Genomic DNA, 26,138 nt, shown 5'->3' with positions numbered 1-26,138 from the left:
AACACACACACACAAAGCACACACACACAAACTTACACACACACACAAAGACTTACACACACACACAAAAACTTACACACACACAAACAAACTTACACACACACAAGCACACACTTACACACACACACAAAGAGCTACACACACACACAAACTTACACACACACACAAACTTACACACACACACAAGACTTACACACACACAAAGACTTACACACACACACATAGAACTTACACACACACAAGACACACACACACACAAAACACACACACACAAAAACTTACACACACACACACAAACTTACACACACACAAAGACACACACACACAAAGACTTACAGCACACACAAAAGACTTACACACACACAAAACTTACACACACACAAAGACATACACACACACAAAAACTTACACACACACACACAGAACACACACACACACAAAGCTACACACACACAAAAACTTACACACACAAAAGACTTGCACACACACAAAACTTACACACACACACAAACTTACACACACACAAAGACTACACACACACACAAAGAGCACACACACACACAAGACTTACACACACACAAAGCACACACACACACACACACACAAAGACACACACACACACAAAGACACACACACACACAAAACACACACACATAGACACACACACACACAAAGCTTACACACACACACACAGACACACACACACACACAAAGACACACACACACAAAGACACACACACACAAAGACACACACACACAAAGACTTACACACACACAAAACTTACACACACACAAAGCACACACACACACAAAGACACACACACACACAAGACACACACACACAAAGACTTACACACACAAGCACACACAGAGACTTACACACACACAAACACACACACACACAAAGACACACACACACACAAAACTTACACACACACAAAGACTTACACACACACACACAGACTTACACACACACACAAACTTACACACACACACAAGCACACACACACACAAAGGCTTACACACACACAAAAGACACACACACACACAAAGACTTACACACACACAAAAGACTTACACACACACACACAAGACTTACACACACACAAGAACTTACACACACACAAAGAACTACACACACACAGAGACTACACACACACAGAGACTTACACACACACAAACACACACACACACAAGGACTTACACACACACAAAGACTTACACACACACAAAAGGCTTACACACACACAAGAGCTTACACACACACACAGACACACACACACACAAAGACTTACACACACACAAAGAGCTTACACACACACAAGACTTACACACACACTAAAGACACACACACACAGAGACTTACACACACACACACAAAGACTTACACACACACACACAGCACACACACACACAAAGACTACACACACACACACAGAGACTTACACACACACAAAGACTTACACACACACACACACATACACACACACACAAGAGCTTACACACACACAAGAACTTACACACACACAAAGACGCACACACACAAAGACACACACACAAAGACACACACACACACAAGAGCTTACACACACAAAGACACACACACACACAAGACTTACACACACACAAAACAGCTACACACACACAAAGACTTACACACACACAAAGACTTACACACACACAAGAGCTGCACACACACAAACACACACACAAGACACACACACACAAAGACTTACACACACACAAAGACTTACACACACACAAGACTTACACACACACAAAGACTTACACACACACAAGACTACACACACACACAAAGACTTACACACACACAGAACTTACACACACACAAGACACACACACACAAGAACTTACACACACACAAAGACTTACACACACACAAAAGACTTACACACACACACAAGACTTACACACACACAAACACACACACAAGACACACACACACAAAGAGCTTACACACACACAAAGACTACACACACACAAAGACTTACACACACACAAGACTTACACACACACAAGAACTTACACACACACACAAAGACACACACACACACAGACACACACACACACACAAGAACTTACACACACACAAAGACTTACACACACACAAGACTTACACACACACACAAAACACACACACACAAAGACTTACACACACACAAGACTTACACACACACAAGAACTTACACACACACAAAACTTACACACACACAAAAACTTACACACACACAAAAACTACACACACACACAAAAACTAACACACACACAAAAACTAACACACACACAAAAACTAACACACACACAAAAACTTACACAAACACAAAAACTAACACACAAACACAAAAACTAACACACACACAAAAAATAACACACACACAAAACTTACACACACACACAAACACACACACACAAACACACACACACACAAACTTACACACACACAAAAAACATACACACACACAAAAAAACTTACACACACACAAAAACTTACACACACAAAAAAGATAATACACACACAAAAAAAATTAAACACACAAATAAACTTACACACACACAAACACACACACAAAAAAACATACACACACACAAAAACTTAATCACACTCACAAACTTAGAAACATACACAAAATTACACACACACAAAAACATACACACACACACACAAACTTACACACACACACACAATAAAAAACACACACACAAAAACACACACACAAACAAAAACTGACACACACACACAAACACACACAACACACACAGATACGACACACACATAGAGACGACACACAAACAGAGACGACAGACACACAGAGACGACACACACACAGAGACGACACACACACAGAGACGACTTCCAATGTAAGACCAAGCACCGAGTACGATAGCCGCATAGCTGCAAGCATATTTCATGTTGTCATAGATGGCAGCACACCTTCTCATACACACACTCATAGTGAGAGACAGGCAAAAAGTTAGGTTATTTTAGGTTCACTTAGGTTAGGTTAGGTGAGAGACAGGCAAAGTTAGGTGTATGGTTAGGTTAGGCTAGATTAAGTTAGGTTAGGTTAGTTAGGTTAGGTTAGCCTACGTACGCGCGCGTACGTAGGCTAGCCTACTAACCTAGCCTAACCTAATCTAGCCTAACCTAACCATACACCTAACTTTGCCTGTCTCTCACCTAACCTAACTAAGTGAACCTAAAATAACCTAACTTTTTGCCTGTCTCTCACTATGAGTGTGTGTCTTAGCAGGTGTGCTGTCTTCTATGACATCATGAAATAAGGTTGCAGCTATAGCGATCGTACTCTAAGCTTGCTTTTACATTGGAAGTCGTCTCTGTGTGTGTGTCGTCTCTGTGTGTGTGTCGTCTCTGTGTGTGTGTCGTCTCTGTGTGTGTGCTGTTTCTATGTGTGTGTCATCTCTATGTGTGTTTCTGTATGTGTGTGTGTGTGTAAGTTTGTGTGTGTGTGTGTGTTTGTATGTTTTTGTTTTTGTGCGTGTGTGTGTGTTAGTTTTTGTGTGTGTGTGTGTAAGTTTTTTTGTGTGTGTAAGTTTTGGTTTGCGTGTGTGAGTTTTTGTGTGTGTGTAAGTTTGTATGTGTGTGTGTAAGTTTCTGTGTGTGTGTAAGTTTTTGTGTTTGTGTGTAAGTTTTTGTGTGTGTGTAAGTTTCTTTGTGTGTGTAAGTTTTTTGTGTTTGTAAGTGTTTTTGTGTGTGTAAGTTTTTGTTTGTGTGTGTGTTTTTGTGTTTGTTTGTGTGTAAGTTTTTGTGTGTGTGTTTAATTTTTTGTGTGTGTGTGTAAGTTTTTGTGTGTGTGTAAGTTTTTGTGTGTTTGTAAGTTTTTGTGTGTGTGTAAGTTTTTGTTTTGTGTGTGTAAGTTTTTTTGTGTGTGTGTAATTTTTTTTGTGTTAGTTTGTTTTGTTGTTTTTGTGTTTGTTTTTGTGTGTGTGTGTGTGTAAGTTTTTTTTTGTGTGTGTAAGTTTATTATGCGTGTGTGTAAGTTTTTGTGTGTTTGTGTAAGTTTTTGTGTGTGTGCAAGTTTTGTGTGTGTGTGTAAGTTTTTTTTTGTGTGTTTAAGTTTTTGTGTGTGTGTTAGTTTTTTTGTGTGTGTAAGTTTTTGTGTGTGTGTAAGTTTTTGTGTGTGTGTGTAAGTTTTTGTGTGTGTGTGTAAGTTTTTGAGTGTGTTTAAGTTTTTTCTTGTGTGTAAGTTTTTTTTGTGTGTGTGTGTAAGTTTTTGTGTGTTTTTAATTTTTTTTGTGTGTGTAATTTTTTGTTTGTTTGTAATTTTTTTTGTTTGTGTGAGTTTTTTTGTGTGTGTAAGTTTTTTTATTTGTGTGTAAGTTTTTTTGTGTGTGTGAGTTTTTGTGTGTGTGTAGAGTTTTTGTGTGTGTGTGGAAGTTTTTGTGTGTGTGTGTAAGTTTTTGTGTGTGTGTAAGATTTTTGTGTGTTTGTATGTTTTTGTGTCTGTATGTTTTTTTGCGTTTTAAAGTTTTTTTGTGTATCTTAGTTTTTTTGTGTGTAAGTTTTTTTGTGTGTGTGTAAGTTTTTGTTTGTGTGTGTGTGTGTGTAAGTTTTTGTGTGTGTGTAAGTTTTTGTGTGTATGTTAGTTTTTGTGTGTGTGTGTGTAAGTTTTTTGTGTGTGTGTAAGTTTTTGTGTGTGTGTGAAGTTTTTTGTTGTGTGTGTAAGTTTTTTGTGTGTGTGTAAGTTTTGTGTGTGTGTGTAAGTTTTTGTGTGTGTGTAAGTTTTTTTGTGTGTGTAAGTTTTTGTTTGTGTGTGTTAGTTTTTGTGTTTGTTTAAGTTTTTATGTTTGTGTAAGTTTTTGTGTGTGTGTGTAAGTTTTTGTTAGTTTGTGAGTTTTTGTGTGTGTGTGTATGTTTGTGTGTTTTTGCAAGTTTTTTGTGTGTGTGTATGTTTTTGTGTTTGTGTATTTTTTTTTGTGTGTGTGTCTGTGGGTAAGTATGTGTGTATGTGTGTGAGTTTTTGTGTGTTTGTGTGTGTGTGTAAGTTTTTGTGTGTGTGTTAGTTTTTGTGTGTGTGTGTGTAAGTTTTTGTGTGTGTGTAATATTTTGTTTGTGTGCGTATAAATTTTGTGTGTTTGCGTAAGTTTTTGTGTGTGTGTGTAAGTTTTTGTGTGTGTGTAAGTTTTTGTGTGTGTGTGTAAGTTTTTGTGTATGTGTAAGTTTGTTTATGTAGTTGTAAGTTTGTGATTGCGTGTAAGTTTTTGTGTTCATGTAAGTTTTTGTGTTTGTTTAAGTTTTTTTGTTCGTGTGAGTCTGTTTAATCGTGTAAGTTTTTGTGTGTGTGTAAGTTTTTGTGTGTGTGTGTGTGTGTGTAATTTTTTGTTTGTTTGTAAGTTTTTGTGTGTGTGTGTATCTGAGAGTTTGCGTCTAAGTTTTTGTGTGTGTTTGAGATTTTGTGTGTGTGTGGGTTTCTTTGTGTATGTGTAAGTTTTTGTGTGTATGCTTAAGTGTTTGTGTTTCTGTATAAGTTTTTGTGTGTGTGTAAGTTTTTTTGTGTGTGTGTAATTTTTTTTGTGTGTTTAAGTTTTTTGTGTGTGTTTAAGTTTTTGTGTGTGTATAAGTTATTTGTGTGTGTGTAAGTTTTAGTGTTTGGTTAAGTTTTTGTGTGTGTGTGTGTGTGTGTAAGTTGTGTGTGTTTAAGTTTTTGTGTGTGTTTAAGTTTTTATATTTTTTTTAGTTTTTTGTTCGGGTGAATTTTCTTGTTAGTTTTTTAGTTTTGTTTGTGTGTTAGTTTTTTTTTGGTTTTTATTTTTTGTTTGTGTGTGTAAGTTTTTGTCTGTGTGTAAGTTTTTGTTTGTGTGTGTAAGTTTTTGTGTGTGTGTGTAAGTTTTTGTGTGTGTGTGTAAGTTTGTGTGTGTGTGTAAGTTTTTGTGTGTGTTTAAGTTTTTATGTGTGTGTGTAAGTTTTTGTGTGTGTGTAAGTTTTTATGTGTGTGTAAGTTTTTGTGTGTGTGTAAGTTTTGTAAGTGTGTGTGTAAGTTTTTGTGTGTGTGTAAGTTTTTGTGTGTGTGTAAGTTGTTGTGTTTGTGTAAGTTTTTTGTGTGTGTGTTAGTTTGTTTGTGTGTATTAGTTTTTGTGTGTGTGTGTGTAAGTTTTTGTGTGTGTGTAAGTTTTTGTGTGTGTCTAAGTTTTTGTGTGTGTAAGTTTTTGTGTGTGTAAGTTTTTGTGTGCGTGTAAGTTTGTTTCGTGTTTTAGTTTGTGTGTGTGTGTTTAAGTTTTTGTGTGTGTGTATTTTATTGTGTGTTTGTTTTTATTTTTGTTTTCGTAAGTTTTTGTGTGTGTGTGTAAGTTTTTGTTTGTGTATGTTAGTTTGTGTGTGTGTTTAAGTTTTTGTTTTTTTATAAATTTTTTTGTTTTTGTAATTTTTTGTGTGTGTGTGTAAGTTTTGTGTGTGTGTAAGTTTTAATGTGTGTGTAAGTTTCTATGTGTGTGTGTAAGTTTTTGTGTGTGGTTAAGTTTCTGTGTGTGTGTGTGTAAGTTTTTGTGTGTGTGTAAGTTTTTGTGTGTGTGTAAGTTTTTTTGTGTGTGTGTAAGGTTTTGTGTGTGTGTAAGTTTTTTTGTGTGTTTTGTTAATTTTGTGTTTGGTTTTAAGTTCTTGTGTGTGTTTAAGTTTTTGTGTTTGTGTCTTTTTGTGTTTGTGTGTTAGTTTTTGTGTGTGTGTAAGTTTTTTGTGTGTGTGTTAGTTTGTTTGTGTGTGTGTATGTTTTTGTGTGTGTGTAAGTTTTTGTGGGTGTGTGTTTGTGTGTGTGTAAGTTTTTATGTGTGTGTAAGTTTTTGTCTCTGTGTAAGTTTTTATGTGTGTGTAACTTTTTTGTGTGTGTGTAAGTATTTGTGTGTGTGTAAGTTGTTTGTCTGTGTGTTAGTTTTTGTGTGTGTGTTAATTTGTGTGTGTGTGTGTGTGTTGGTTTGTGTGTGTGTGTGTGTGTAAGTTTTTGTGTGTGTGTATAAGTGTTTTTTTGTGTTTAAGTTTCTATGTGTGTGTAAGTTTTGTGTGTGTATGTGTGTAAGTTTTTTTGTGTGTGTAAGTTTTTGTGTGTATGTGTTAGTTTTTTGTGTGTGTGTAAGTTTTTGTGTGTTTGTAAGTTTTTGTGTGTGTGTAAGTATTTGTATGTGTGTCAGTTTGTGTGTGTGTGTGTGTAATTTTTTTTGTGTTTGTAATTTTTGTGTGTGTGTAAGTTTTTGTGTGTGTGTAACTTTTTGTGTGTGTGTAAGTTTTTGTGTGTGTGTAAGTTTTTGTGTGTGTGTAAGTTTTTGTGTGTGTGTTTAAGTTTTTTGTCTGTGTTTTATTTTTTTTGTTTTTGTATGTGTTTGTGTGTGTGTAAGTTTTTTTGTGTTTGTATGTTTTAGTTTGTGTGTGTGTATGTTTTTGTGTGTGTGTAAGTTTTTGTATGTGTGTAAGTTTTTGTGTGTGTGTAAGTTTTATGTGTGTGTGTAAGTTTATTGTGTGTAAGTTTTTATGTGTGTAAGTTTTTGTGTGTGTGTTAGTTTGTGTGTGTGTAAGTGTTTTTATGTGTGTTTTTTTTTGTTTGTGTGTTAGTTTTTTTGTGTGTTTAAGTTTTTTTGTGTGTGTTCAAGTTTTTGTGTGTGTGTAAGTTTTTTGTGTGTGTGTAAGTTTGTTGTGTGTGTCTAAGTTTTTGTGTGTGTGTTTAAGTTGTTTTGTGTATGTAAGTTTTTGTGTGTCTAAGTTTTTGTGTGTGTGTGTAATGTTTTGTGTGTGTGTAAGTTTGTGTGTGTGTGTGTGTAAGTTTTTGTGTGTGTTTAAGTTTTTGTGTGTGTGTAAGTTTTTGTGTGTGTTTAAGTTTTCATGTTTGTGTGTAAGTTTTTGTGTGTGTGTAAGTTTTTTTGTGTGTGTAAGTTTTTGTGTGTGTGTAATTTTTTTTGTGTGTGTCTAAGTTTTTTTGTGTGTGTAATTTTTTTTGTTTGTTTAAGTTTTTTTTTTTTGTTTAAGTTTTTTTGTGTGTGTTATTTTTTGTGTGTGTGTAAGTTTTTTTGTTTGTTAGTTTTTTTTGTGTGTGTGTGTAATTTTTTGTGTCTTTGTAAATTTTTGTGTGTGAGTAAGTTTTTGTGTGTGTGTGTAAGTTTTTGTTTTGTCTTTAAGTTTTAGTGTGTGTGTAAATTTTTTTGTGTGTGTAAGTTTTGTGTGTGTGTGTGTAAGTTTGTGTGTGTGTGTAAGTTTTTGTGTGTGTAATTTTTTTGTGTGTGTGTGTGTAAGTTTTTATGTGTGTTTAAGTTTTTGTGCGTGTGTAAGTTTTGGTGTGTGTGTGTAAGATTTTGTGTGTGTGTAAATTTATGTGTGTAAGTTTGTGTGTGTGTGTAAGTTTTTGTGTGTGTGTAAGTTTTTGTGTGTGTGTAAGTTTTTGTGTGTGTGTTTAATTTTTTGTGTTTGTGTTATATTTTTTTTTTGTGTAAATTTTTTTTTTTGTGTAAGTTTTTTTGTGTGTTATTAAGTTTTTTTGTGTGTGTGTAAGTTTTTGTGTGTGTGTAAGTATTTGTGTATGTAAGTTTTTTGTGTGTAGGTGTAAGTTTTGTGTGTGTGTAAGTTTTTGTGTGTGTGTAAGTTTTTATGTGTGTGTGTAAGTTTTTGTGTGTGTGTAAGTTTTTTTGTGTGTTTAAGTTTTTTTGTGTGTGTAAGTTTTTTTTTGTGTGTGTAAGTTTGTGTGTTTGTGTAAGTTTTTGTGTGTGTAAGTTTTTTTTGTGTGTGTGTAAGTTTTTGTGTGTGTGTTAGTTTTGGTGTGTGTGTAAGTTTTGGTGTGTGTTTGTAAGTTTTTGTGTGTTAGTTTTTGTGTGTAAGTGTTTGTGTGTGTGTTAGTTTTTTTTTGTGTGTAATTTTTTGTGTATTTGTAAGTTTTAGTGCGTGTTGGAGAGTTTTGTGTTTGTGTAAGTTTTTTTTTTTGTGTTTATTTTTTTGTGTGTGTTAGATTTTTTGTTTGTGTGTGTATATTTTTTTGTGTGTGTGTAAGTTTTTGTGTGTGTGTAAGTATTTGTGTGTGTGTAAGTTTTTGTGTGTGTGTTAGTTTTTGTGTGTGTGTAACTTTTTTTGTGTGTGTAAGTTTTGTGTGTGTTTTAATTTGTGTGTTTGTGTAAGTTTTTGTGTGTTTGTTTGTAAGTTTGTGTGTGTGTGTTTGTATGTTTTTGTTTGCGTGTACGTTTTTGTGTTTGTTTATGTTTTAGTTTGGGTGTGTTAGTTTTTGTGTGTGTGTGTGTAAGTTTTTGTGTGTGTGTAAGTTTTTGTGTGTTTGTAAGTTTTTGTGTGTGTGTAAGTTTTCATGTGGGTGTTTTAGTTTTTGTGTGTGTGTAAGTTTTTATGTGTGTATTTGTTGTTGTTTGTGTTTTATCTTTTGTGTGTGTCTAAGTTTTTTTGTGTGTTTAAGTTTTTGTGTTGGTGTTAGTTTTTTTTGTGTGTGTAATTTTTTTCGTATTTTTAAGTTTTTGTGTGTGTGTAAGCTTTTGTTTTTTTTTAAGTTTTTTTGTTTTTGTGTAAGATTTTGTTTGTGTAAGTTTTTGTGTTTGTGTGTGTAAGTTTGTGTGTGTGTGTAAGTTTTTGTATGTGTGTAAGTTTTTGTGTGTGTGTAAGTTTTAATGTGTGTGTAAGTTTATTTGTGTAAGTTTTTATGTGTGTAAGTTTTTTTTTGTGTGTCATTTTGTGTGCGTGTGTAAGTTTGTGTGTGTGTATACGTTTTTGTGTGTGTGTAAGTTTTTTTGTGTGTGCAAGTTTTTGTGTGTGTGTCAGTTTTTTTGTGTGTGTGTAAGTTTTTGTGTTTGTTTATGTATTTTTGTGTGTGTGTAAGTTTTTGTGTGTGTGTTAGTTTGTGTGCGTGTGTGTAAGTTTTTGTGTGTGTGTGAGTTTTTTTGTGTGTGTTAGTTTTTTTGTGTGTGTAAGTTTTTGTGTGTGTGTGTAAGTTTTTGTGTGTGTGTAAGTTTTTATGTGTGTATAAGTTTTTGTGTGTGTGTAAGTTTTTGTGTGTGTGTCTAAGTTTTTTTGTGTGTGTAATTTTTTGTGTGTCTGTTAGTTTTTTGTGTGTTTGTAAGTTTGTTTGTGTGTGTAAGTTTTTTGTGTGTGTGTTTAATTTTTTGTGTGTGTTAGTTTTTTGTGTGTTTGTGTAAGTTTTTGTGTGTGTGTAATTTTTTGTGTGTGTGTAATATTTTGTGTGTGTGTGTAAGTTTTTGTGTGTTTGTAATTTTGTTTGTGTGTGTAAATTTTTTTTTTGTGTGTTAGTTTTTGTGTGTGTGTAAGTTTTTGTGTGTGTCTTATTTTTTTTGTGTGTAATTTTTGTGTGTGTGTGTGTGTGTAAGTTTTTGTGTGTGTGTAAGTTTTGGTGCGTGTGTAAGTTTTGGTGTGTGTGTGTAAGATTTTGTGTGTAAATTTATGTGTGTAAGTTTGTGTGTGTGTGTAAGTTTTTGTGTGTGTGTAAGTTTGTGTGTGTGTGTAAGTTTTTTTGTGTGTGTGTAAGTTTTTTTGTGTGTGTAATTTTTTGTGTGTGTGTAATTTTTTGTGTGTGTGTAATTTTTTGTGTGTGTGATTAAGTTTTTGTGTGTGTTTTTTAGTATTTTTGTGTGTGTTTTAGTTTTTGTGTGTGTGTGTAAAATTATGTGTGTGTAAGTTTTTTTTTGTGTGTGTAATTCTATGTTCTTGTTTAAGTTTATGTGATATTTTTAGTTTTTGTGTGTGTGTGTTAAGTTTTTTTTTGTGTGCTAGTTTTTTTGTGTGTGTAAGTTTTTTTTGTGTGTGTAAGTTTTTTTTGTGTGTGTAAGTTTTTGTGTGTGTGTAAGTTTTTGTGTGTGTGTAAGTTTTTTTTGTGTTTGTGTGTAAGTTTTTGTGTGTGTTTAAGTTTTTGTGTGTGTGTAAGTTTTGGTGTGTGTGTGTGTAAGATTTTGTGTGTAAGTTTTTGTGTGTAAGTTTTTGTGTGTGTGTTAGTTTTTGTGTGTGTGTAAGTTTTCGTGTGTGTTTAAGTTTTTTTGTGTGTGTGTAAGTTTTTGTGTGTATGTGTGTTCGTGTCATTTTTTGTGTGTGTGTTAGATTTTGTGTGTGTGTGTGTAATTTTTTTTGTAAGTATGTTTAAGTTTTTGTGTGTGTAAGTTTTTGTGTGTGTGTTAGTTTTTGTGTGAGTTTTTGTGTGTGTGTGTAAGTTTTTATGTGTGTGTAAGTTTTTGTGTGTGTGTGAGTTTTTGTGTGTGTTTAATTTTTTTTGTGTTTGAGTGTTATTTTTTTTGAGTGGGTGTTATTTTTTGTGTGTGTGTAATTTTTTTTGTGTGTGTGTAATTTGTTGTGTGTGTGTGTAGGGTTTTGTGTTTGTGTAAGTGTTTGTGTGTGTGTTTAAGTTTTTTTGTTTTTGTGAGTTTTTGTTTTTTTGTTATTTTTTTTTTGTTTTTGTATGTTTTTGTGTGTGTTGTTTTTTGTTGTTTGTTTGTTTTTTTTTTTTTTTGTATGTTTTTGTGTGTTTGTCAGTTTTTTTGTGTGTGTTTTTTTTTTTTTGTGTGTGTAAGTTTCTGTGTAAATTTTCGTGTGTGTGTAAGTTTTTGTTTGTGTGTAGGTTTTTTGTGTGCCTTGAAGTTTTTTTGTGTTTGTGTTAGTTTTTGTGTTCGTGTTAGTTTTTGTGTGTGTGTAAGTTGTTTTTTTGTGTTTAAGTTTTTTTTTGTTTTTTAAAGTTTGTGTGTGTGTGTATGTTTGTTTGTGTTTTAGTTTTTTGTGTGTGTGTAAGTTTTTGTGTGTGTAAGTTTTTGTGTGTGTTTAAGTTTTGGTGTGTGTGTGTAAGATTTTGTGTGTAAGTTTATGTGTGTAAGTTTGTGTGTGTGTGTAAGTTTTTGTGTATGTGTAAGTATTAGTGCGTGTGAGTAAGTTTTTGTGTGTGTGTAATTTTTTGTTTGTGTGTAAATTTTTGTGTTTGTGTAAGATTTTGTGTGTGTGTGTAAGTTTTTTTGTGTGTGTGTAAGTTTTTGTGTGTGTGTAAGTTTTTGTGTGTGTGTAAGTTTTTGTGTAAGTTTTTGTGTGTGTGTGTTAGTTTTTCTGTGCGTGTTATATTTTTTGTTTATTTTAATTTCTTTGTGTATATTAGTTTTTGTGTGTGTGTGTGTAAGTTTTTGTGTGTGTGTGTGTAAGTTTTTGTGTGTGTGTAAGTTTTTTTGTGTGTGTGTAAGTTTTTGTGTGGGTGTGTAAGAATTTGTGTGTGTGTGAGTAAGTTTTTGTGTGTGTGTGTAAGTTTTTTGTGTGTGTTTGAGTTTTTGTGTGTGTGTAAATTTTTGTTTGTGTGTAAGTTTTTGTTTGTGTGTTAGTTTTTGTGTGTGTGTAATTTTTTATGTTTTTGTAAGTTTTTTTGTGTTTGTGTAAGTTTTTTTGTTTTTGTAAGTTTCTGTGTATATTTTCGTGTTTGTTTAAGTTTTGTGCGACTGTAAGTTTTTGTGTGTGTGTGTATTCTTGTTTGTGTTCCTAAGTTTTTGTGTGTGTGTAAGTGTTTGTGTGTGTGTGTAAGTTTTTGTGTGTGTGTAAGTTTTTGTGTGTGTGTGTAAGTTTTTGTGTGTGTGTAAGGGTTTGTGTTCGTGTAAGATCTTGTGCTTGTGTATTTTTTTGTGTATGTGATAAAGTTTTTGTGTGTGTGTAAGTTTTTTGTGTGTGTGTAAGTTTTTGTGTGTGTGTAAGTTTTTGTGTGTGTTTGTAAGTTTTTGTGTGTGTGTAAGTTTTTGTGTGTGTGTAAGTTTTTTGTGTGTGTTAATGGTTGTGTGTTTTTTAAAGTTTTTGTGTGTGTGTGTAAGTGTGTGTTTGTTTAAGTTTTTTGTGTGTGTGTGTATTTTTTTGTGTGTTTTTAAGTTTTTGTGTGTGTGTAAGTTTTTGTGTGTGTGTGTAATTTTGTGTGTGTGTGTCTAATTTTTTTTGTGTTTGTAAGTTTTTGTGTGTGTTGTTAAGTTTTTTTTTGTTTGGGTAAGTTTTTGTGTGTGTGTGTGTTTTTGTGTGTGTGTAAGTTTTTTGTGTGTGTGTGTAAGTTTTTGTGTGTGTGTAAGTTTTTGTGTGTGTGTAAGTTTTTGTGTGTGTGTGTAAGTTTTTGTTGTGTGTGTAAGTTTTTGTGTGTGTAAGTTTTGTTTTTGTGTGTAAGTTTTTGTGTGTGTGTTAGTTTTTGTGTGTGTGTGTAAGTTGTTGTGTGTGTGTGAGTTTTTTTGTGTGTGTAAGTTTTTTTGTGTGTGTGTGTAAGATTTTTTTTGTGTGTATTAGTTTTTGTGTGTGTGTTAGTTTTTTTTTGCGTGTAAGAATTTTTGTGTGTGTAAGTTTGTGTTTGTAAGTTTTTGTGTGTTTGTAAGTTTTTCTGTGTGTGTAAGATTTTTTTTTTTGTGTGTAAGTATTTTTGTGTGTGTGTAAGTTTTTGTGTGTGTGTGTAATTGTTTGTTTGTGTGTGTGTATTAGTTTTTTTGTGTGTGTGTTTTTTTGTGTGTGTGTATGTTTTTGTGTGTGTGTGTAAGTTTGTTTGTTTGTGTGTGTATGTTTATGTGTGTGTATGTAAGTTTTTTGTGTGTGTGTAAGTTTTTGTGTGTGTGTAAGTTTTTGTGTGTGAGTAAGTTTGTGTTTTTTTGTAATTTTGTTTTGTGTGTGTAAGTTTTTGTGTGTGTGCGTAAATGTGTGTGTGTGTGTGTAAGTTTTTGTGTGTGTGTGTGTTTTTGTGTGTGTGTAAGTTTTTTGTGTGTGGGTAAGTTTTTTTGTGTGGTTGTAAGTTTTTTTGTGTGTGTAAGTTTTTTTGTGTGTGTTAGTTTTTGTGTTTGTGTAAGTTTTTTTTGTGTGTGTAAGTTTTTGTGTGTGTGTGTAAGTTTTTGTGTGTGTTTAAGTTTTTGTGTGTTTGTGTGTAAGTTTTTGTGTGTGTGTAAGTTTTTTTTGTGTGTGTAAGTTTTTGTGTGTGTGTATGTTTTTTTGTGTGTAAGTTTTTTGTGTGTGTGTGTAAGTTTTTGTGTGTGTGTACGTATTTGTGTGTGTGTAAGATTTTGTGTGTGTGTAAGTTTTTGTTTGTTTTTTTTAGTTTTTGTGTGTGTAAGTTTTTTTTTTTGTGTAAGTTTTTGTGTGTGTGTAAGTTTGTGTTCGTGTCTGTTAGGTTTTGTGTGTGTGTTTTTTTTTTTGTTTGTTTTAATTTTTTTGTGTGTTTAATATTTTTTGTGTGTGTAATTTTTTTTTTGTGTGTGTAAGTTTTTGTGTGTGTGTTAGTTTTTGTGTGTGTGTTAGTTTTTGTGTAAGTTTTTTTGTGTGTGTGTAAGTTTTTGTGTGTGTGTAAGTTTTTTTGTGTGTGTAAATTTTTGTGTGTGTGTAAGTTTTTATGTGTGTGTGTAAGTTTTTGTGTGTGTGTGTATGTTTTTGTGTGTGTGTTTGTTTCTGTGTGTGTGTGTTAGTTTTTGTGTGTGTGTGTAAGTTTTGGTGTGTGTGTGTGTAAGTTTTTGTGTGGGTGTGTAAGTTTTGTGTGTGTGTAAAAGTTTTTGTGTGAGTGTAAGTTTTTGTGTGTGTGTATGTTTTTATGTGTGTAAGTTTTTTTGTGTTTGTGTGTATATTTTTTTGTGTGTGCGTTAGTTTTTGTGTGTGTGTGTTTGTTTTTGTTTGAGTGTGTAAGTTTTGTTGTGTGTGTTTGTAATTGTTTTTGTGTGTGTAAGTTTTTGTGTGTGTGTAAGTTTTTTGTGTTTATTTAAGTTTTTGTGTGTGTATGTTTTTGTGTGTGTGTTAGTTTTTTTTTGTGTGTGTACGTTTTTGTATTTGTGTAAGTTTTTTTGTGTGTGTGTAAGTTTTTGTTTGTGTGTAAGGTTTTATGTGTGTAAGTTTTTGTGTGTGTGTGTAATTTTGTGTTTTTGTGTGTAAGTTTTTGTGTAAATGTGTTTTTTTTTGTAAGTTTTTGTGTGTGTGTAATTTTTTGTGTTTGTTTAAGATTTTGTTTTTTTGTAATTTTTTTTTTGTTTGTAAGTTTTTGTGTGTTTGTGTAATTTTTTGTGTGTGTGTAAGTTTTTGTGTGTGTCTAAATTTTTGTATGTGTGTGTAAGTTTTTGCGTGTGTGTGTGTGTAAGTTTTTGTGTGTGTGTAAGTTTTTGTGTGTGTGTGTGTGTGTAAGTTTTTTTTTTGTGTGTGTGTAAGTTTTTGTGTGAGTCTAAATTTTTGTGTGTGTGTATGTTTTTTTGTGTGTGTAAGTTTTTTTGTGTGTTTAAGTTTTTGTGTGTGTGTAAGTTTGTTTGTGTTTGTGTATGTTTTTATGTGTGTGTAAGTTTTTTTGTGTGTGTAAGTTTGTGTGTGTGTGTAAGTTTTTTTGTGTGTGTGTAAGTTTGTTTCTGTGTGTAAGTTTTTGTGAGTGTGTAAGTTTTTTGTGTGTGTGTAAGTTTTTTTGTGTGTGTAAGTTTTTTTGTGTGTGTTAGTTTTTGTGTGTGTTAGTTTTTTTTGTGTGTGTGTAAGTTTTTGTGTGTGTGTTAGTTTTTGTGTGTTTGTAAGTTTTTTTGTGTGTGTGTAATTTTTTTTGTGTGTGTAAGTTTTTGTGTGTGTGTTAGTTTTTTTTGTGTTTGTTATTTTTTTTGTGTGTGTAAGTTTGTGTGTGTGTGTATGTTTTTGTGTGTGTAAGTTTTTTGTGTGTGTGTGTAAGTTTTTGTGTGTGTTAGTTTTGGTGTGTGTTTAAGTTTTGGTGTGTGTGTGTAAGTTTTTTTTTTGTGTGTGTTATTTTGTGTGTGTGTAAGTTTTTGTGTGTGTGTAACTTTTTTTGTGTGTTTTAGTGTGTTTTTGTGTTGTAAAGTTTTGTGTTTTTTTTAGATTTTTTTTGGGTTTTAGTTTTTGTTTTTGTTTAAGTTTTTTTTTTTTTTTGTAATTTTTTTTTTGTGATTTTAATTTTTTTTGTGTGTGTGAATTATTTTGTGTGTTTAAGTTTTTGTGTGTTTTGTGTGTGTGTGTAAGTTTTTTTGTGTGTGTGAGTTTTTGTGTGTGTGTAAGCATTTTTGTGTGTTTGTAAGTTTTTATGTGTGTTTGTTAGTTTTTTTGTGTTTGTGTTAGTTTTTTTGTGTGTGTTAGTTTTTTTGTGTTTGTGTAAGTTTTTGTGTGTGTGTGTAAGTTGTGTTGTGTGTGTTTTTAATTTTTTTGTGTGTGTTTTTTTTTTTGTGTGTGTAAATTTTTTTGTGTGTTGTTTAGTTTGTGTGTGTGTGTAAGTTTTTGTGTGTGTTTAAATTTTTGTGTGTGTGTAATTTTTTGTGTGTGTGAGTAATTTTTTGTGTGTGTGTCTACGTTTTTTTGGTTGTGTGAGTTATTTTTTTTTTGTGTTGGAGTTTTTTTTTGTGTGTGTGATTTTTTGTGTGTGTTTAAGTTTTTTTTTTGTGTGTAATTTTTTTTGTGTTTTTTAGTTTTTTTGTTTGTTTAAGATTTTGTGTGTGTGTTAGTTTTTGTGTGTGTGTGTAAGTTTTTGTGTTTTTTTGATTTTTTTTTTTTTTGTGTGTTTTTTTTTTGTTTGTAAGTTTTTTTTTGTGTGTTTTTGTTTTTGTGTGTGTGTTTTTTTTGTTTTGTTTTATTTTTTTTTTTTTTTGTGTAAGTTTTTGTGTGTTTTTGTTTTGGTGTGTGTGTTTGTTTTTTTTTGTGTGTTTAAGTTTTTTTTTTGTGTGTTTTAGTTTGTGTGTGTGTGTAAGTTTTTGTGTGTGTTTAACTTTTTTGTGTGTTTTAGTTTTTTTGTGTGGGTTGTAGTTTTGGTTGTGTTTTATATTTTTTGTGTGTTTTTAAATGTTTGTGTTTTTGAGATTTTTTTTTTGTGTTTTTTTTTTTGTGTTTGTGTGTAATTTTTTTTGTGTGTTTTATTTTTTTTGTTTGTGTTAGTTTTTGTGTTAGATTTTGTGTGTGTGTGTTATTTTTTTTTTGTGTGTTTTTTTTTTTGTTTGTGTACATTTTTGTGTGTGTGTAAGTTTTTTTGTGTGTGTGTAAGTTTTTGTGTGTGTGTGTAAGTTTTTGTGTGTGTTTTAGTTTTTGTGTGTGTGTGTTAGTTTTTGTGTGGGTGTGTAAGTTTTGGTGTGTGTGTTTGTAAGTTTTTTTTGTGTGTTTAATTTTTTGTGTGTGTAAATTTTTTTGTGTTTTTGTAAATTTTTGTGTGTGTGTAAGTTTTTGTTTGTGTGTAAATTTTTTTTTGTGTGTAAGTTTTTTTGTGTGTGTGTAATTTTTTGTGTGTGTGTGTTTTTTTTTTTGTGTGTGTATGTTTTTGTGTGTGTGTGTTAATTTTTGTGTGTGTTTAATTTTTTGTGTGTGTGCGTAAGTTTTTTGTGTGTGTGTACGTTTTTTTATGTGTGTGTTTTTTTGTGTGTGTGTTAATTTTTTTTTGTTTGTGTGAGTTTTTTTGTGTGTGTAAGTTTTTTTTGTGTGTTAGTTTTTTTTTGTTTTTTATTTTTTGTGTTTGTTTAAGTTTTTGTGTTTGTGTTGTTTAGTTTTTTTGTTTGTTTTAGTTTTTTTGTAATTTTTTTTTTTTGTGTAAGTTTTTGTGTATGTGTAGGTTTTTGTGTGTGTGTGTAAGTTTTTGTGTTTGTGTAAGTTTCTGTGTTTGTGTAAGTTTTTGTGTTTGTGTGTAAGTTTTTGTGTGTGTGTAAGTTTTTGTGTGTGTCTAAATTTTTGTATGTGTGTGTAAGTTTTTGCGTGTGTGTGTGTGTGAGTTTTTTTGTGTGTGTTAGTTTTTGTGTGTGTGTGTCTGTGTAAGTTTTTTTTGTGTGTGTGTAAGTTTTTGTGTGTGTCTAAATTTTTGTGTGTGTGTAGGTTTTTTTGTGTGTGTAAGTTTTTGTGTGTGTGTACGTTTGTGTGTGTGTGTAAGTTTTTCTGTGTGTGTGTTAGTTTTTGTGTGTGTGTAAGTTTCTGTGTGTGTGTTTGTGTGTGTGTGTGTGTGTAAGTTTGTGTGTGTGTGTGTGTGTGTGTGTAAGTTTTTGTGTATGTGTGTGTGTGTGTTTAATTTTGTGTGTGTGTGTATGTGTAAGTTTTTGTGTGTGTGCCCATTTTGAAGTTGGAAAATATTAAATATGAATTTTTTGTGTTTTAAGTGTTTCATAACATTCTGATGTAAAAAAAAAAGTATTGCTTGGTGTTGAGGTATCCTAAAAGCTGTAAATTAAAGTTGTGGGTGAAAAGGATGGCTACTTCAAGTTGTAAAATGGGCTTAGGAGGGGCATTAAGAAAAGAACTTGCTCTGAAATGTCTTTTGAAAGTATTGCTTGGTGTTGAGGTATCCTAAAAGCTGTAAAGTAAAGTTGTGGGTGAAAAGGATGGCTACTTCAAGTTGTAAAATAGGTTTAGGAGGGGCATTAAGAAAAGAACTTGCTCTGAAATGCCTTTTGAAAGTATTGCTTGGTGTTGAGGTATCCAAAAAGCTGTAAAGTAAAGTTGTGGGTGAAAAGGATGGGTATTTCAACTTGTAAAATGGGTTTAGGAGGGACATTAAGAAAGGAACTTGCTCTGAAATGCCTTTGAAAAGTATTGCTTGGTTTTGAGATATCCGAAAAGCTGTAAAGTAAAGTTGTGGGTGAAAAGGATGGATGCTTCAACTTGTAAAATGGGTTTAGGAGTGACATTAAGAAAGGAACTTGCTCTGAAATGCCTTTGAAAACAATACATAAAGTTAGGCTGTACGTAGGCTTAAAACACTTGTGTTTTAATCGTGTTTCATGACATTTTAAGATGTAAAAAAAAAGTTAGAAAAAGAAAACAAATTGGTCACTACAAACATTATTTTTCTAATAGTAAAAGTTGCGACACACATATCTATATCATTCCCATTTTGAAGTTGGAAAATATTAAATATGAATTTTTGGTGTTTTAAGTGTTTCAAGACATTCTATGAGATGTAAAAAAAAGTAAAAAAAAAATAAAAAAATAAAAAAAAAACCCGAAAACGAAAAAAAAATCAAAAACATTTGGGGGGGGGGGGGGTTGGTGGGAGGGAGGAGGTGGAGGGAGGGTGGAGGGATAGGGTTGAGGGATAGGGGTAGGACTTGGGGCCCAAAAGCTGTAAAGTAAAGTTGTGGGCGAAAAGGATGGGTACTTCAACTTGTAAAATGGGTTTAGGAAGGACATTACATAAAGAACTTGTTCTGAAGAATATATTCGAGGGGGAGCCAAAAGTTGGGGGGATGGAGCCCTTTTGCGTCTCAAATCATCTTCTAAAATGCCTCAAACTGTTTCGCCAAAATAATTCCCTAAAATGCCTAAAACGGTTTCGCCCAAATAATCCCTAAAATGCCTAAAACTGTTTCACCCAAATAATCTCTAAACGTAATTTCAGCGTGTTCCCTTTGTTTTGACATCCCTGCGCTGTCACATTTGAAATTCCTAGGAAACTCTTTCCCGCGTTAATTTCTTCATCTCTAAGATCAAAACATTCGCCCGGAAACAATTCTCCTGGACGAACACCAAAGATATTAAAAAACTTCGCCCGGAGACATTTCTCGGAAACGGGTTCTCCCTGGGGATTCCATGTCCATATATGGTGTGGGATCGGGACTGACAGCACAGGTGTTCTCCCTAGGGACTCTATGCCCATATATGGTGTTCGTACCGGACCTCCTGACCCCTTTCTACGTACCAGCATGTATTGGTGAACAGTCTGCTACAGTTATAGATTAAACCAAAAAAAAAGTTTTTTCAACCGAAAGTAAGGAGCAACATTAAAATTTCAAACGAACAGAAACTATTATTTATATGAGGGGGTTTGCCCCCTAGTCAATGTCTCGCTTTTTACGCTTAAGTTCAAATTTTGTTCCAATTATTTAATAATGATTCTTTAATAATTGAATCACAAAGGCCGTTTAATTAGAATAGATAGATCCTTTTAAAGTACTAAAAAACTTTAGCATAAAGAGCAAGGTATTGACTAGGGGGCAAACCCCCTCACATACGCAATAGTTTCTATTCGTTTTAAGTTTTAAGGCTGCTCCTTACTTTCAGTTGAAAAACCTGTTTTTTTTCTGATTGTTTTTTAAATAATGGTTGGAAATCTGGCGCCCCTTCATAGAATTGTCCCTTCTCCCATTAAAAAATCCTCCATGAAAAGAGCATCCCTTGATATATCCTCCCCCGGTCCCCCTTCCCCCTAGAAAAAAATTATCCTCAAAATGTCTGTATACTTCCCAATAACCAATAATATATGTAAACAACGGGCAAAGTTCATAACTTGCAGCTCTTCCCCCGGGGGATTTGGGGGATTAGGTCATCTTGAAAGACATAGTTATTAGATTTTCGACTATGCTGAACACAATGGCAGTCTCAAAATTTTGATCGAGTGACTTCGAGAAAAAAATGAGCGGGGAAGGGGGCCTAGTTACCCTTCAATTTTTTGGTCACTTAAAAAGAGCACTAGAACTTTTAATTTCCATTCGAATGAGCCCTCTCGCAATATTTTAGGACCACTAGATTGATACGATCGCCCCTGGGAAAACAAATAAACACGAATCTGTGATCTTTCTTTTGGCGAAAAATACAAAATTCCACATTTTTACACATAGGAGCTTGAAACCTCTACAGTAGTGTTTTCTGATACGCTGATAGGTTTTCTGATACGCTGAATCTGATGGTGTAATTGTCATTAAGATTCTGTCACTTTTAGGGAGTGTTTCCCCCCTTTTTTCAAAAATAAGGCAAATTTTTTTTCAGGCTCGTAACTTTTGATAGGTAAGACTAAACTTATATATTGAGATATTTTATATATGATAAAAATTATACATTTTAAATCAGCACACAACTCTTATTCTTTTGATGTATCTATTGGTATCAAAATTCTGTTTTTTAGAGTTTCGGTTACTATTGAACCGGGTCGCTCCTTACTTACAGTTCGTTACCGCGAACTGTTTGATAACATATTTACCAGTTTTAGTCTGTATTCGACTTACATCATCTTAACTGATGCTTCGGATCACTTTATCCTATTTGGTGAATTTTTGATTAACCGTGAGAAATCATATAGGAATATACAAGGCCGTACCCAGGATTGTTTTCGAAGGGGGTTTTACTCAATTTTTTTTTGGTAGGGGGGGGGGGGTACACAAAAAATCAGAAAAACGGCATACAAAATTTGTTTATGTTCATTTTTTTACGTTATCACGAGTCAAACAAACATTTCGGGGGGGGGGGGGTACGAACCTCCCAAACTCCCTGCCCTCTGAATACGACCTTGCAAATATAAAAGTAAGAAGGACTGATAAATCTATTAGAAACTTGAGAGCCACATTAACTTGTACCGATAGGAACTCAGTTTATAAAGAAACGGACTCAGACGCAATGGCTGCTGTATTTGTTAAGAAATTCTCATCTTCTCTTGACTCTACCTGCCTTTTTTTGACAAGGCGCTCTGGTAGGTATGCGTCACCGAAAAAAAGCCATGGATCACGCAAGAATTAGTTACCAGTATTCAGCACAAAATATGCTGTTCAGGCAATATATTGACAATCCTGACGAGTTTGGTACCGAATTCAAAAGCTATAAGAACACTTTGACATCTATGCTTAGGAAAGCTAAAAAGGCATATTACGATAAACAATTTCAAGAAGCAGAAGGATCACCAAAGGAGACATGAACTCTATTAAATGAATGCCAGAATAAGCAAAAAACCAACACATTTCCTGAAACCATGATGAGGCCAGATGAAACGCTTTCAACATCGCAACAAGAAGTATCCAACATGCTGAACAAATTTTTTGGAGGTATTGAAGAAGCAGTCGTAGAGGAAGCTTACGACCGGTTAACTATCTGCAGAGGTCATTACGAAAAATACCTACCTTTGTCATCTAGCTCCTCTATGTTTCTGTTACTGAAGACGAACTCCTGAAGATTGTACAAGCCATGAAAAAGGGTTACTCCAAAGGTTCAGATGGGTTGTCAACTTACCTAATCAAGAAGACCATGGATTGCTATGTCAGCGTTATCACACATGTCATTAATTGCTGCTTTGAGGATGGAATCTTTCCCTCTGTTTTTCATTCGGCGAGGGTTATACCCCTCCACAAAGGTAGCAACCCCAAGCAGCCTTCAAACTACCGTGCTATCTCTATTCTCTCAGTTTTTTTTTTCGAAAATTATGGAGCGTTGCATCAACAACAGAGTAATGCATTATCTGACTAAGTCTAACTTCTTCATCATACATTAGATTGGATTCAGGCTTGGGCATTCTACAGAGCATGCTATACTGGTTTCACTACAATTTCTAAATGATGCAATGGACCGTGACGAAAAACCAACTATAATATTTGTGGATGTGAAGAAAGCCTTTTTATACGATTTGTCATCTGATTCTTCTGGGTAAGTTTGACAACTTCGGAATAATAGGCAACGCTTTCTTACTTATCCAGTCTTACCTTACTGGTAGGTATCAATTTGTAGACGGATTTAGAGTAAAATTGGTAAAAACCCCATGTTCAGGAAAGGTAGGAGTACCGCAAGGTTCAATTCTTGGACCACTTCCGTTTCTAATATATGTCAATAACCTTATGGACACATGTCAGTGATCTTATGGACACAATCGCAGGTGATAGACTTGCTCTACTATTCGCAGACGACACAGTTAATTTCGTGACAGGTAAAGATGAATCATCGGTCAGAGAAAACATCTGTCATAGCCTAATGAAGCTATTGCAGTGGTTTGCTGACAACCGCATCGTTTTAAATTCATCGAAGACTCATTTTATTGTCTTTTCTTGATTTTCTCATGCCCTGCCGTCGCTTTCTCAAACAGCTGTCCATTTTAACGGAGAACAAGTTATCACTACTAGAAAGAAATCTTGTCAGTACCTAGGTCTTATAGTTGAGGAAAATTTATCTTGGAATTTTCATCTTGGTAGACTAAGGATTCAGCTAGGAAGGAATGTAGGGTTACTGCGTTATATAAAATTTTACCTCCCTTTCCCTGCCCTTAAATCAGTTTATTATTTTTTAATTCATTTCTATTTTAATTATTTTTTCATTACTTATTTAAATACTTTTAAACCTCGACTTAGGCGCCTTCGACATTTTCAAAATAAAGCCCTTCGTACATACCTTCCTCATCAGCACTCTTTGATAATTCCCCTACTAAGAGTCTATATACATTTTAGAGCTTATTGCCAGTTGACCTCATCCTTCCAGTCCTTTTGAAACGTGTGTCCTTTTTAGACTTAAACAAATTAAACAATTATTACCATTGGCTCTTGATTCATTAATTTCTCGCTAATTTCTTTTTTTTCAGAATAGGTATAGTCTAAGAAGACGTTCAGCTAAATTGCCTTGCCCTAGAATTTATACTAAACGATCCAGATTGTCTCCAAAATATTCAATAATAAAGTTTTGGAACATTCATGAAAGTTATATGGATGCACATTCTTCTATTTCGCTTTATAAAAATAATTCAAAACTATATCTAATAGATAATTATTGATTATTATGTAGTCAGGGTTGCTGGTCCTGGCACTTTTTTTATATTATGTATATTATTTGATTTGGAATGTGGGCTGTAGGTTGACTGAGGTGTCTAATTTTTTTTATGATGTGTATTTTTACTGTTTATTTTTCATTACTTTTATAATATAATTTATTTTTTCATCTAAGGGTGCCGGTTTTCGAGTATAATTCACTTTGTAGGCACCCTATTTAAATATTTTTCTTTTTTGGTTGTATAATGTATTATAGTGTTATAGTGAAAACCAACAGAAATTAAAAATTAATGATTAAGTAAAATTTTAAACGAACGGATATCACTATAAAAAAGAGAAGGGCTGCTTTGGAATCCTATTTTTTGGAGTCACAACAAACAGAAAACGCGCTTGGAAATAGACTGAAGGATGAAGCTTCGGATTAACGTGTCGAAAGTCAAACAATAACGGTGGTCTGTTAAGTCTTAAGAAATGATATTAAGGATGCATTTCTTACCTTACTAAACCCATTTCTCTGTCCGAGTTTCTCTGCTTCCTTCTTAGGGACTATGGTTGGCTTTGAGCGATCTCTTGCAAACGCATAAGAATCATAATGCATGATAGAACCTAAAACACATAAAATTGATAATTTAATAAGCCTACTCCACAAGAAAATTAATTTAAAAAACTTCTGATTATCTTTACGTTGGTTCAAACTTCAAGAGGTTCAGACTGAAATCCAAAAGAATGAAGAAAGTTGAAGATAGCTATGAGCATCATAGTGGTTTTGGATTTTTCTAAGAAAAAATGTATACGAAGAAAAAAATTGCTTATACCTCAAGTAGTTTTGCAGATTTTCGTTGGATTAGAAAAGAAGACGCTAAGTTGGAAGTGCACTTTTGGGATTTGTGATTTTTTTCTGGAGGATAGGGGATTATGGCTCAAGTTGCAGTCCTTATATTCCTACCTTAGTTTAGAATTTAATGTTTATAGCCTAAGGCATACCAGATCTATTCCATTTCTGACCCCGTAACTAAAATGAAAAAAAATCTCATTTGATTTTTATGGTGTTTTATGCAGGCTGGAGCATTTCACGGAAATTATCAGAATTTAAATAGTTTTAACTTTTAAAGGTACACATTTTGCGAAAAGCATATTTTTAAAGTACAGATAAAAAAATGGATCAAACAGAATGTAAATCCACTTTACCTCTATTGTAAGAAAAAAGTCAGTAGCTTTGCTCCCTGACTCTTTAAATAGCAAATAACCCGGCCTCGCTGACTTTTCGTTGCCTTTCTCCGCTCATTACTTCCTTCGACCCTCGTAAAAATAGCCAGACTTCACAACCCTCTACTCAATCCGCTCTAAACGGTCGGTAACTCACACCTCTGGTCCTAGCACAATTGTTATCGGGTATTGACAGTCATTTTTCTTTATAAACTTAGTTTAAATTTTATTAATTTTGCAGCCTATTCTATGGCTAAAAAATCAGTCTAAATAAGTTTTCATGTTTGTAGCTTGACTGATGTCACGTATCCTCACCAGTTTTTTTTTAGCTAGCAAAAAGCCAACATTGGGTACTTTTTGTGGCCTCCCTCATTCACTTTGCTCAATAGCTCCAGCAACTGAGCTATCAACCTTCGAAAACTTGTTATTATGATGTAACTTTTCGGTTTCTTTTTTACATTATTTGAAGTGGTGTCTAAACTCTTCTGCATGTATTTTCATCTTTTTAGCAGGATAGACCTCCGATTTATTTTTTTAACTGTATCTTTTCAATGTTTAAGGTTTTAGCTCGTTCTCATGATTCCAGGTTATTCTGCATCAATTTTTACATTCCTAGCTTGGCTAGCGTTAATTACTTATTGATACGAAGAAAAAAACTGCACTGGCACGCATAACTAATTTGTACATTTAGATTTATAGATGGTGTTAATCAGGATTGCATGAAATTAGGTGATATAGAATTTGTTTACTCAGGCAGGAAGGATGGGGTACATAGACAGGGAGTAGGGCTCATGATGAATAAGGAAGCTGCTAAGTCTTGTTTAGGCTGGGAAGATATTAATAATAGAATACTAATTGCTCATTTTATGACTAGAAAGTTCAGGGTATCAGTTATAGTAGTATATGCCCCTGTAGAACCGACTGATGGAGATACTAGTGACTCAGATGAATTTTACTTACAGTTACAGGAGCAATTAGACAAGGTCCCAGGTAGAAATATGATGTTATTACTGGGAGATTTTAACGCCCAGGTTGGTAGAAATAAGGATAGATGGTATCCCAGCTTAGGTAAATTTGGTGTAGGAAAATAAAACAGTAATGGATACAGACTTTTGCAATTTTGTAGGTATAACAATCTAGTTATAACCAATACGGTGTTTGGTCATAAAATGGCTCATAAGCTAACATGGTATTCACGTGATGGTAAGACAGCAAACCTTATTGATCATGTTATAGTAAACCGAAGACTGGCAGGATCAATACAAGATACTAGGGTATATAGGAGTGCTGTTATTGATGTTAAAAGTAAAGATCACCATCTAGTAGTGTCAAGGGTTAATTTAAAGCTTAAATATCGGAAGGGTATTTACCTCCCGGGAAGTTATGATGTTGGTAGACTCCAGGATGAGAATTTGAGAGAAACTTTCCAGGAACAGTTGAGTACTAAACTTGAGAGTTCAAAATTTGATAATGTGGAAGATGGCTGGAATAATTTTAGAAAAATAATTTGTGAAGTTGCTGAAGGTGTATTAGGGAAGAAAGCTAGAACTGCA

At 33.3% G+C, this 26,138-nt stretch overlaps 1 protein-coding gene across 1 annotated transcript in view; it reads right to left on the bottom strand.

Moving 5' to 3' along the window:
• LOC148945327 (zinc metalloproteinase nas-13-like) overlaps positions 1-26,138 on the bottom strand; it is a 159,186-nt gene that overhangs the window by 29,597 nt on the left and 103,451 nt on the right. The window contains exon 7 of the mRNA XM_089099006.1: positions 23,876-23,985. Coding sequence (XP_088955132.1) covers positions 23,876-23,985 — 110 coding nt within the window. The remainder of the gene's footprint in view (positions 1-23,875; positions 23,986-26,138) is intronic.

The sequence above is a fragment of the Artemia sp. Qi Xiang Cuo genome, chromosome 13, assembly GCF_049724085.1.
Source record: "Artemia sp. Qi Xiang Cuo chromosome 13, ASM4972408v1, whole genome shotgun sequence".
Classification (NCBI taxonomy): Eukaryota; Metazoa; Arthropoda; class Branchiopoda; order Anostraca; family Artemiidae; genus Artemia; species Artemia sp. Qi Xiang Cuo.
Note: the sequence above shows the minus strand (reverse complement) of the source record. Positions and strands in the feature narration are given on the sequence as shown.